Genomic DNA, 12,734 nt, shown 5'->3' with positions numbered 1-12,734 from the left:
CTGGTCAGAGAAAGACAGGTAAAGCCCTTTCTGACTGACCACATTAGATATAAAACAAACCTTTTCCTTAGGGCCACAGAAAATGCAAAGAAAATATGCACCTATCTGAGAGCATGCTGCATCTTTGCTTCCGGATTAAAAGAGTGGCTGGAATGTAAGTACAACATTTCTAAGCTGGAAGAGCATTCAGCAGTGGCTCTCCCAGGACCTTACACCCCACAGGAAAACAACTCTATAGACCTCTACCGTATATGGTCACCATCAAGGAAAAAACCTCTCATCTCCTCATGCTCAATCACTAATTCTGTGCCTGAAGAAATTACCTAAATATCCCACTCTACTTCTCTCCATACCACTGTACTACCTGGTCTGGATTCTGGCACAAGCCTCCAAAGGGTCACCCTGCCGCCTTCTGATGACTCCCCCTCCAATCCATGCTGCTTGCTGCAGAAAGAGAGCTTTCTGAATCTGATCACGTCACAGTCTCCACCCACCCAGGATCTTCTAAAATACCTTAAAATGTCCCTTCTACCCTTAGGATAAAATCTAAAATGCTTAAGGCTTTTTCTGATTGCTAGTATCCAGCCTTCCTTCTGACCAGCAAGTACCTCCCTCCAACCACCTGCACCCACACACCCTCCACTCCCTGCTCTCTAGCCTCAAAAGCACAGTGCTCTCAAGGTCTCTAGGCCTTGGCTGAGCCTGTGTCTGTCTTTCCCCATTTCTTCATCTAACAGTTATGTTTTAGATTCTAATGACAATTCTAACCCATACTCTCTTTTGGGTCTCTGCTTAAAGGTTAGCCTCCAGAAAGCCCTCTCTAGGTTTCTTCCTTTTTATTTTAGTATGTGCCCAACTGCTAAGCTGTAGTGCCTGTCAATATAGCTGCAGAGAGAAAGTTAATAGCTGCTGCTGTCTCTCTTGGTATGCTGTTTAGGGAACTTCATTCAAACCTGGCACATTCTGCTTCTGTATTCTAAATTGGACCAAAGATTATTTGAAGACTTCAGAAGAAGATTTAAAAAATACTGAAAAACCTTCTCTTCAGGAGGGTTGCTGGGTAACTCCAAAATCAGGGCAGGCACAGCAACTGGGGAATAGCTGTAGTCCCAGCACAGGTCTGTGGTGAGCCCTGCTAGATATGGACCCTACCCCATGCCCAGTCATGTCCAAGTCCATCCAAAACTGCTCTAGTCACTAGCTCTGCTCCCAAAAGCACTGGGGCCCAGCTCACCAGCAATGCTTGTTATCCTTCAGCTAGATTTATTCATGTTACAAATATTACCCATTCAGTCCTCAAAACAGCCCTATTAAGTAGATGATATTACAAATATTCCCATTTTACAGATGAAAAAACTTGTTTCACAAAGCTATAAGTAGTAAAGACAGGATTTGAACTCAGGTGGTTGATCTGGCTCCAGAGTCCATGCTCCTAGCCACCACCCTGAACAATCTCTCCTCTACTCCCATTTCGCTGAAAGTTACAAGGGAAGAAAATAGAGTTCAGAAACAGAGCCACATAGGTACTGTGCCTTTGTTTACAACAAAGGGTAAAACAAAAAGGTAATGCAGAATACTGGATCAATTAGATAATCATATTGGTGGAGGTGGGGGGGGGGAAATGAAGCTTGACCCCTACCTCACACCACACAAAAATCAATTCCAGATGGATTCTAGACCTAAATGTGAAGGTAAAACATTAAAGCTTCTAGAAGATAACAGGAGAATATCTTCATGACCTTGAGGTAGACAAATATTTCTTAAACAAAGCACAAAAAGCACTAAACATAAAGGGAAAAAAATGATAAATTTGACCTCATTAAAATTAAAACACCTATAGATCATCAAAAATACAATCTAAAAAAGATTATAAAACTGCAAAAAATACACAACTAAGAGAGTGAAAAATCAAGCAATATAAATGGGAAAGCTGTATGTGTGTGTCTGTGTGTGTGTGTGTGTGTATTAAAAAGACTCACATCCAGATATAAAGAATTCCTATAAATCAATAAGAAATTTGTGGAAGAAAGAAAAATGGTCAAAAACATGAGTTCAGGCACTTCACAAAAGTGAAAATGATCATAAGCATGTGGAAAAGAGCTCATCTTAAGTAATTACGGAAATACGAATTAAAACCACAATCAGATACTCCCACTCCCTGGATTGTTGGGAAGGAATGTTAAAGGCCCTACAATTCACTCTGGGGACTTCCCTGGTCATCCAGTGATTAAAAATCCGCCTTCCAATGCAGGGGACGCAGGTTCGATCCCTGGTTGGGGAACTAAGATCCCACATGCCACGGGGCAACTAAGCCCATGCACTGCAACTACTGAGCCCGCATGCCTCAAATAAAGAGCCTGCATCCTGCAAACTACAGAGCCCACGTGCTCTGGAGCGCACGCACCACAACTAGAGAGAGGCCTGCACATCGCAATTAAGAGCCCGCGCACCGCAACGAAAGATCCTGCATGCTGCAACAAAGATCCCACGTGCCGCAACTAAGACCCGATGCAGCCAAAAAAGATAAATAAATAAAATAAAATGTAACATGTATTAAATAAAAAAAAAAAGTCACTCTGAACAACTGGGTCAATGTCTGACATGCTTTTCTGATGCAGGTTTATAAAACAATCTTCTGCCCCCAGCACACCCAAACTCTCTGCCCCTTTGTCTCCCTAACCCTAGCACACAGAAAAGGAGGACAGGAACAAGTACCAAAATCAGCACTACTTCATTTCTAACATGGAGGTCACCCTAAACTCTGACATACACTATTCTGAAAAATCAGTCCAACAACATATATTCAAGTTGTCTCAGGAAAAAGTGACACAAGTTTCTGGGGAAGAGGAGAAGGAAGAGAGAAATACAGAATAAAAAGAAAAAGATTTGGCTTGAGGGACTTTCTGCAGTCCAGTGGTTGGGACTCCACACTTCCACTGCAGGGGGCATGGGTTTGATCCCTGGTCCGGGAACTAAGATCCCGCATGCTGTGTGGCATGGCCAAAAAAAAAAAAAAAAGATCTGGCTTGAATCTGTAATTTAAGGAATGCTTCTTGTCATCTATGTTGAGAACAAAATTCTGAAATGCAATAGAATGCTATTAACACTGTCTTGTCTGTCTTAGTGCATTCAGTCACATGGTCTAACTGCTTCCCCGGCTGATTCATAGCCCTTTTGTTTTGGTGATTCCTTTTTGTTCCTAAAAACATGCCCATTCTTCCCTGTCTTCATCCAGAACAAGAGAACAACAGATCTAGAATTCAGGTTGCAGACTTCTCATTTTGTGGAAAAGAACCTAAAGGCTCATCAAGGACTTGCCCAAGATCACAAAATTTAGATGAAGATGGTTGCCTTGTCTTGTGGGGTGTTCCTCTCTCTATCATACACTAAAGTGCTGAGGCAAAGGCTTTCCCAGACCACAGTTACAGCTTGGCTTTAGCCAGTATGGACTGCCCCCAATCTCTCCTGCACCATCAATTTCTCCCTCCCTACCTGATCAGTCCCACTGGCAAAAAGTTAAAAAGATAAAACCTGTTTTCCACCTGTTCTTGTTTGAGTCCCTATCATTGCACTGAAATTGATCAAGGCCACCAAGGACCCCCACACTGTTAAATCCAACGGTCAATTCTTAGTCCTCATATTACCAGGACTATTGGTTGCCTTTAACTAACACAGTTGATCACTTCCTCCTTGAAATGATTTTTTTTTCCTACCTGGCTTCCATAACACTTTTCTCTTGGGTCTCCTATTACCTCAGTGGCCATTTCTTCTCAATTTTCTTTCCTAGATCATCCTCATTCCTTCCCCGCCTCTGCTGCCAAGTGCTTAGTTGTTCAGACCACTTCTCTTTAATTTCTCTTATTCCTGGAATAATCTTATCCTGTCCTGTGATTTAAGTACCATTCATATACAGATATATCCCACTTTTTTACCTCCAATGTAGAGTTCTCCTCTGAACTTCAATTTAATAGTCAACTGCCCTCTGGACATCTCAACTTGGAGGCATAAGACATGTCAAACTTAACATGTCTTCAAAACCGAACTCCTCTCTGTCCCCAATCTGTACCTCTCCCTTAATCTTCCTAAGCTTAGAAAATGGCATCTTCAAGTTGTTCAATAAAAACTTGGAATCCATCCTTACCTTCCCTCTTACTCTGACGCAATCTATATCTACTTCATTAACAAATTCTATTGGCTCCATCTTCAAAACATATCCAGAATCCAACTACTTCTACCACCTCCACCAAGTCACCATCCCTCCTGCCTGGAATTTTGCAGTATCCTCCTAATTGACCTGCCTGCTTTTGCCCTCAGCTCCTTCACAGCCTGTTCCTTACATATCAGCCAGTGTGATCTTTCCTCTGTTTAAACCCTCTAATGGCTCCCACCTCACAGAATAAGACCCCACACAGTCTGACCCCCATGGCCTCTCTTCTACCACCCTCAGCCTGGTACACTCTGCTTCAGCTACCCTGGCTCCTTGCTGTTTTCTCCATACACCAAGAAAGCTCCTGCCTTTGGATCTTTGCTCTTGCTATCCTATCTGCCTGGAATGCTCTTTCTCTAGACAACCACCAGGCTAGCTCCCTTATTTCCTCCATGGCTCAACTCAAAAGTCACCTAATCAAGTAAAGTCTTTCTTGACCATTCGACATAAAAAAGCATCATCCCACATTCATACCTTACCCAGTTCCCCTTTCTTCATAGCACTTAACACCTTCTGACATACTGTTTATGTACTTATTTATCATCTGTCTCAACCTACTAAAATGAAAATCCCATGAGGAGAGGCATTTTTATCCCCTGCTGTATTCCCAATGCCCATGCCCATGCCTAGCCAAAGAGTAGAAGCTCAATAAATATTACTGAATTACTGAATGCATTCCTTTCCCTTGTCACTCTCACATACTGTATTGTTCTCCTGGTGCCCCATGCTCTCTTTGAGACCTACCATTCTTTTAGGCACTAATACTTACTGGGCTACACAGCTTTTTATGCAAATTTGACTCCTAATAGACTCTGTTAGGTACCTTTCTAACAAGACCTTGATTTCAAATAATGAATGTGACCAAGTCTACTCTGATAGTCTTGTAAATAAATGGTGGTCTATGGGCTGGAGAATAGTCACTTGGATTCATGGATAGATGAATAATCTGATTTGCTGGATGTTAATGGTTCATCTAAGGGGAGGTCTCTAGCAAAACATAAACAGGTTCTATTCTTAGCTCTGATTCCATTGCCCCCCATGACTTGGATAGCCAATAGAGATGACAGAATCTGTTATCCAAGCAAAATAAAAGCACATGTCAATACAAAGGCTTATACATGAATGTTCATAGTGGCTTTATTTGTATTAACAAAACAAAAGAAAAAAAGGAAACCCCCTCCCAAAAAAAGAAACCCAGGGAATGGATAAACAAATTGGGGTATACCTATACAACAGAATACTACTCAGCAATGAAGACGAATGAACAACTGATATATACATGTGGATGAATCTTTTTTTATATAGATTTATTTATTTTTATTTATTTATTTTTGGCTGCATCGGGTCTTCATTGCTGCTCGCAGGCTTTCGCTAGTTGTGGCGAGCAGGGGCTACTCTTCGTTGCAGTGCGCGTGCTTCTCATTGCGGTGGCTTCTCTTGTTGCGGAGCACGGACTCTAGGCGTGCGGGCTTCAGTAGTTGTGGCGCGTGGGCTCAGTAGTTGTGGCTCGCAGGCTCTAGAGCGCAGGCTCAGTAGTTGTGGCGTATGGGCTTAGTTGCTCCATGGCATGTGGGATCTTCCTGGACCAGGGCTCGAACCCATGTCCCCTGCGTTGGCAGGCGGATTCTTAACCACTGTGCCACCAGGGAAGTCCCACACATGGACCCCAAATCTCATAAAATAATTATGCTGAGTGAAAGAAGTCAGACTCCCAGAAAGAGAAAGAGAATGAGAATGAATATACTATATGGCTCCATTTATACAAAAATTCTAGAAAACATAAACTAATCAAGGGCAGAAAGCAGAACAGTGATTTCCTAGGGACAGTACCCCTACTGGAGAACCAGGAAAACAGCAGAGAAATCAGCACAGGTAATGAAGTAAAAAGATACCAGAGGAAAAGAAGTGGGCATCTGGCTTTTCCTTGCAAACTCTGTAAGAATAAGGGTAGCAGACTTCCCTGGTGGCGTAGTGGTTAAGAATCCACCTGCGAATGCAAGGAACACAGGCTCAATCCCTGGTCCGGGAAGATCCCACATGCCGCGGAGCAACTAAGTCCGTGCACCACAACTACTGAGCCTGTGCCCTAGAGCCCGCGTGCCACAACTACTGAAGCCCGCGCGCCTAGAGTCCGTGCTCCGCAACAAGAAAGCCACCGCAATGAGAAGCCCGTGCACCGCAACGCAGAGTAGCCCCCGCTCGCCACAACCAGAGAAAGCCCGTACGCAGCAACAAAGACCCAATGCAGACAAAAATAAATAAAATAAATAAATTTATAAAAAAAAAAAAGAACCATGAGAGGCAAGCAAGACAGTCTGATGATATACCCTCACATCACTATCTTCTGTTACTTCTACTCATTCTACTTTATAGACGGGAACTGCAGAACTAGCTGTGGGGAGACTCCAGCTGAACAAGCTGGCAGTGGATAGCAGGAGATGTTGTTGTGGGTGTGGGGGAGTGAAATGGTAATTTCCTGCCAGAGGTAAACTGGAAATGGGGCAAAGACCTCTAGACAGTTTAAATGACAGAAAATTGATCCCTGAACCATATGGCAGCTGTTAGGATGAATGAGAACTGAAGACAGTAACATCAGCAAACGAAGAGGATAGATGCTCATTCTCCTGGAATCTGGAGAATGGCAGGAATGCATCTTCCTAGGCTCCTGAAGATCCAAGCAATGACGATCTAGTGCAATGTTCAGGTATAAAACTGAATATTGGTGTGTTATAAAAAGACAAAAACTTTATTCCTAGGTCAACAGGAAGCTTACAAACAACCAAATCCTATGCCATGAAAGGTTAGAATTAATTGAGAAGCTGTGTGGCTGGCCAGATGACCTAACATTAGACTAACGATGAAAAGGAAAAGTCCAATGCCACTTCAACAAGTTGGGGACAAAGGAAGGGTGAGCCAAGCAAACCAAACAGGAGTCCAGAAGGGGTCCACCAGCTACAGAGGGGCAGTTCTCTCCCAGTAGGAGCAATTTATAGTCACTTGAAGTAGCTGGGAGGCAGAGCAGCACCGCAGGAGATGCAATAAGCTTTCTGGAGTTGTGAACCCATCTAATAATCTCTCCCCAGATAACTTCCTCATCTTCACAGAAGCAGAATTGTGAATGTAACTTAGGAAACTCACAGACCACTCACGGTTATCCTCACACCTATCTGTGGCCACCTGATGGGTCCGTGACCACCAGACCACCACTTTGTCTCACCACAGGAACTCTGCCACTGACTCCCTCCATGACTTGAACAAGCATGCTCCAGTCTCAAATCTTTAGACCTAAGTCTGCACATCATCAAAGACAAGGTGAATGCTAAAGGTCCTTCCAGCACTAAAGTGAGGCTTATATAGAGGAACAACAATTTATTTCCTGAGGAAGAGCATATGAGTTCATTGTTGCTGTGTTCCAGTCTTTGCCTTCTCATGATGGATGATGACCTAAGAAATCCAACTGCCAACACGAAGTTGTCTCAGCAAAAATTCTATTAGAATAAAGATAAGGCAACCTCTGTCACTCACTAGAGTCACTCACCATCCAGCAGGTCTTCCTCGTCATCCCTGCCATGCTCCTCCACTGCCACCTCCTCCTCCTCCTCCTCCTCCTCTTCCGCATCCTCCAGCTCCACGTCTGGGTCCAGGTCTGGATCGCTCCCTGAGGCGGATTCGTCTGACATGGCTCCCAGAGGTCCTCAGTGGACATTACCGTCTCATGGTCCACTGCAGGGATCCTAGGAGGAGCACAAGAGGCATCAGAATCACCAAAGGCTTCACTTAGGAGCATGAATTTTTCAAAGAGAAAATGTCAAGGATGAATTCCCTGGGAGCTTTTCTAAGCAGGTCAGCTAACCATACCCAAATCTCAACCTTCCCCACAAGGGCACTGGCCCTAAGACTTATTTTGGTGACTCTCTGCCCAGCTCAAGCTTCTCTTAGCTGCTTGTTTGGTCCCTTTAAGATATTTTCTTGCCCAAACACCCTATACACCTCAGAATTCCCATTTGTTCGTTCCTTCATGCATCAACTGTTTCCTGAGCACCAACTCTTTATATCTATATATATACATATACATGTATATATAATCACAGGCACTGTACTAGGCTTTGGGGACACAGTAGAAAGAAGAAAAAAGTATGTTAGAGGGTGCTAGTTGGCTAGTGTGTGCCAGAAGGAGCTGTTATTTTATATAGGGGGAACAGGGAAGTTCTCACTGAGCAGAGGCCAGAAGGAAGAGGGAGCCACACAGACATCTGGAGGGACTGAGTCCAGGCAGAGTGAGCAGCAAAGGCGGAGCCCTGGAGCGGGAGTAACTGGGAGTGCTCAGGGAATAAGGAGTGGGCCCTGCCTTGGAGCACTACAAGGAAGATGGTCCACTCTCCAATCACCTGAATAAAGCACTTACAGGCTACTGGCTATTTATCACACTGTCACTCCTCCCAAATACTTAGGTAGCCTCAGGCTCCCCGTGGCTCAGAATGCCCCTGTGCCCACATCTCTGTTCTCAGGCTCTGCCCTACCTCTTGGCCCATTTCCACCTCCATTTCTTCCAAGAAGCCTTTGTCAACTGCCCCAGTCTTCTGGGATCATATTCCCTCTTCTGAACTCCAGAACTCCAGTAGCCATGCTAACCATGCTGACCTTCACCGAAGGCTTCATATGAGCTACCTGGCAAAGTGTTTGCCTTCTTTGGTTTCTCACCTCCTGACCCAACAGTAAGGCCCTAATGGCAGGGATTTAGCTGGGAATTGCTTCTTTGTATCCTAAATCTAGAAGCATGTCCTATTTATTCATTCACATTCGCTCTCTCTCTTGCCAACCAGCTCTATTACATTTACTATGTGTCAGGCACTATGCATGTCTGTCTATCTGTCTCTCTCTCCACTTTACTATTAGCAAGGTCATTTCTTCTTGAGTGGAAAGAAAAAACAAGATAAAGAAAGCTAGACGGATTGTTTCGTGATAAAGCAAATAGAGCAAAATATTAACATGAAGATTCACCAATTCTTTCAATTTTTTGGTATACTTGGTTTTTTTTTTAATAATAAAATGTGGGGGAGAGGGGCACAAGATAAATAATCTTTTATAAGACAAACTGTTGTAGACAACCACATCCAGAATCAGGTCATCCTAAAATTCCTCCCATCTCCCAAAATTAAAAAAAAGAAGGAAACACAAGTCTCTAATTATTCAACACAAATACTATTCCAGAACTGGAATCTCTTATTAAGGTCCAGACACAATTTGAAACAGAATTTCTATGTTCTCCCGAACAGAAACAGAAACAAAACAAAGCAAACTGGATCCTTTAGAATTTTGGAAAACTAGAATTTAAGTTTAAGACTGCTCAGTTAAAAACCACAGGAATAATGAGTGTGTGTGTCCTGATGGGTCACGTACTTAGCCTCTCAAGACAACTAAAGCAAAGAGCAGCTATGAAATGATTTAGTAATAAAATTCAAATTTTTGCATTAATAACACACTTCCAAAAACATTTACAAAGGGCACTAAGGTACAGGGAAGAAAAGTGATCCACAAATAAATATTAATATAACTAATGCTGGGTTTCCCTGGTGTCACAGTGGTTAAGACCGCCTGCCAATGCAGGGGACACGGGTTCGAGCCCTGGTCTGGGAAGATCCCACATGCCGCGGAGCAACTAAGCCCGTGCACCAAAACTACTGAGCCTGTGCTCTAGAGCCTGCGAGCCACAACTACTGAGCCCATGCGCCACACTACCGAAGCCCGCATGCCTAGAGCCTGTGCTCCGCAACAAGAGAAGCCACTGCAATGAGAAGCATGCGCACCGCAATGAAGAGTAGCCCCCGCTCGCCGCAACCAGAGAAAAAGCCCGCGCGCAGCAACGAAGACCCAATGCAGCCAAAAATAAAATAAATAAAATAAGTAGTAAAAAAATATATATATATATATATATATAACTAATGCTGAGCTACCATTCACTGACAAAGCAGATTACAAGTCTCTGAAGGAAACCTGTATCTTTAGTTCATTAGGTTTTAGAAAGGAAGTAGTAAACCAATTAAATATCAGCAGGTTTAGAAGTGAAATTTATTTCTAAATATTAGTATAATGATAATTCATCAGCAACTACTCTGTGTTTGGAAGTCAATGTTCATAATCAGCATAAACCCCCTGTTTCATTTCTAGACTGCTTAATAAGTGTTTTGCTTACAGTGTGCCTGGCTGATTATGGAGTGGCTTTTAGAGAACAATTTTTAATTAGCAAGTACCTTTAGGTAATCTGAATTCCTGTCATTTTAGAGAAGAAATTGTGTGGTGATGGAAGAATGACAATCACTGAGAGGTCAGCAATAACAATGAAAAGCCTGTAAACCCCCAGTTAACAAACATCTTCAAAACAACCTCAGCCCCAAGCTCCTGACAGACAGAAGCAAACATCAATTAAACATTCAACAACCACACATATTAGACTATGAAAGACATTGATCCAGCCCCCTTCTCAAAACATTTTAAAAACAGAGGAAACTTTAAAATAGTACCCAGGCCATCAGATGCCCATGACAGAGAAGAAACTGGAAAGTAATGGATTTCTTAAGTCCCATCAAATTTGGTTTTTCTCTTTCCTTCCCTTCCATGAGCCACTAAATTTCTTTACATAGAGAACACAATGAATTCTTTTCTCAGCTCTTTAGAACCATACCAACTACTTAAGGGGCAGGTTTTGCTGTTACTGATCACCTTCAAAAAAGCAACAAAGGGAAAATGGCAGAGGAAAAGCTGATCTTCGGGGGCAGCACAGTCAATTGCACTTTGTCTCTAAGGGGCTCCACCCACCCACACAGACACTTCCATGTGGGCAAAGCCTTTCAGAACACAGGGAAGGCAGCCCTGATTCAAAAAATTAGCTCTTAGTAGAACTGTTAGACAGACATGAGGAAAAAGTTGATGAGGAAAAAAATGCATCTACCCATTTGCTCCTCATCCCATGTGAAACACTGCTTCAATCTCCAGTGAAGAGAAGCTCTGCCTCTAAGACACAGAGACACTAGGAGAGTGATCATGGGTGTGTTACACCTTAATAAGGACCTGTATTCCTACAAAGCAAATTCTGGGACTCAAATTCTATTTTAATGAAATGGGAGAACTAGCTATTTAAAGGAACTCCAAACAGAACCACTCTGAAAGGTAAATATTCAACCCCTAAGTAATATGTTAATTTCTACAGTTTAATATATTGGGATTGCTAAAAGGAGGCTATAATTACGAAGAAACACACAGCCAATCCCAGTCGAGCCTCTCAAAGCAATCTTGAGAGTGAAGGAAAAGGGTCTTCTGCCCTGCTAAATTAAAAGACGACACCTGTCTGTAAAGTGTTGCCTGGCCAAGAATCAGCAGAATTAATCATGTGGGCACAGCCCTTAGACACACCCCTGGCAGGGAGACACACAGGAGGAAATAAACACACAAAGACACACACACACACCAGAGGGCAGACAGCAGAAGCAAGAAGAACTACAATCCTGAAGCCTGTGGAACAAAAACCACATTCACAGAAAGCTAGACAAGATGAAAAGGCAGAGGGCTATATACCAGATGAAGGAACAAGATAAAACCTCAGAAAAACAACCAAATGAAGTGGAGATAGGCAACCTTCCAGAAAAAGAATTCAGAATAATGATAGTGAAGATGATCCAGGACCTCAGAAAAAGAATGGAGGCAAAAAGATCGAGAAGATGCAAGAAATGTTTAACAAAGACCTAGAAGAATTAAAGAACAAACGAACAGAAATGAACAATACGATAACTGAAATGAAAACTACACTAGAAGGAATCAATAGCAGAATAACTGAGGCAGAAGAATGGATAAGTGACCTGGAAGACAGAATGGTGGAATTCACTGCTGTGGAACAGAATAAAGAAAAAAGAATGAAAAGAGATGAAGACAGCCTAAGAGACCTCTGGGACAACATTAAACGCAACAACATTCGCATTATAGGGGTCCCAGAAGGAGAAGAGAGAGAGAAAGGACCAGAAAAAATATCTGAAGAGATTAGAGTCGAAAACTTCTCTTACATGGGAAAGGAAATAGCCACCCAAGTCCAGGAAGGGCAGAGAGTCCCATACAGGATAAACCCAAGGAGAAACACGCTGAGACACATAGTAATCAAATTGGCAAAAATTAAAGACAAAGAAAAATTATTGAAAGCAGCAAGGGAAAAACGAAAAATAACATACAAGGGAACTCCCATAAGGTTAACAGCTGACTTCTCAGCAGAAACTCTACAAGCCAGAAGGGAGTGGCATGATATACTTAAAGTGATGAAAGGGAACAACCTACAACCAAGATTACTCTACACGGCAAGGATCTCATTCAGATTCGATGGAGAAATCAAAAGCTTTACAGACAAGCAAAAGCTAAGAGAATTCAGCACCACCAAACCAGCTCTACAACAAATGCTAAAGGAACTTCTCTAAGTGGGAAACACAAGAGAAGAAAAGGACCTACAAAAACAAACCCAAAACAATTAAGAAAATGCTCATAGGAA

General features: G+C 42.7%; 1 protein-coding gene across 2 annotated transcripts in view; it reads right to left on the bottom strand.

Moving 5' to 3' along the window:
* Positions 1-12,734, bottom strand: part of RAD54L2 (RAD54 like 2) — an 89,501-nt gene that overhangs the window by 42,032 nt on the left and 34,735 nt on the right. For both annotated transcript variants that reach the window (XM_061195402.1, XM_061195401.1), the window contains exon 2: positions 7,746-7,941. In XM_061195402.1, the coding sequence (XP_061051385.1) occupies positions 7,746-7,887 (142 nt within the window). In that variant the 5' untranslated portion in view covers positions 7,888-7,941. The remainder of the gene's footprint in view (positions 1-7,745; positions 7,942-12,734) is intronic.

This window comes from Eubalaena glacialis, chromosome 7 (assembly GCF_028564815.1).
Source record: "Eubalaena glacialis isolate mEubGla1 chromosome 7, mEubGla1.1.hap2.+ XY, whole genome shotgun sequence".
Taxonomy (NCBI): Eukaryota; Metazoa; Chordata; class Mammalia; order Artiodactyla; family Balaenidae; genus Eubalaena; species Eubalaena glacialis.
The sequence above is the reverse complement of the archived record's forward strand: the minus strand, read 5'-3'. Positions and strand labels throughout refer to the sequence as shown.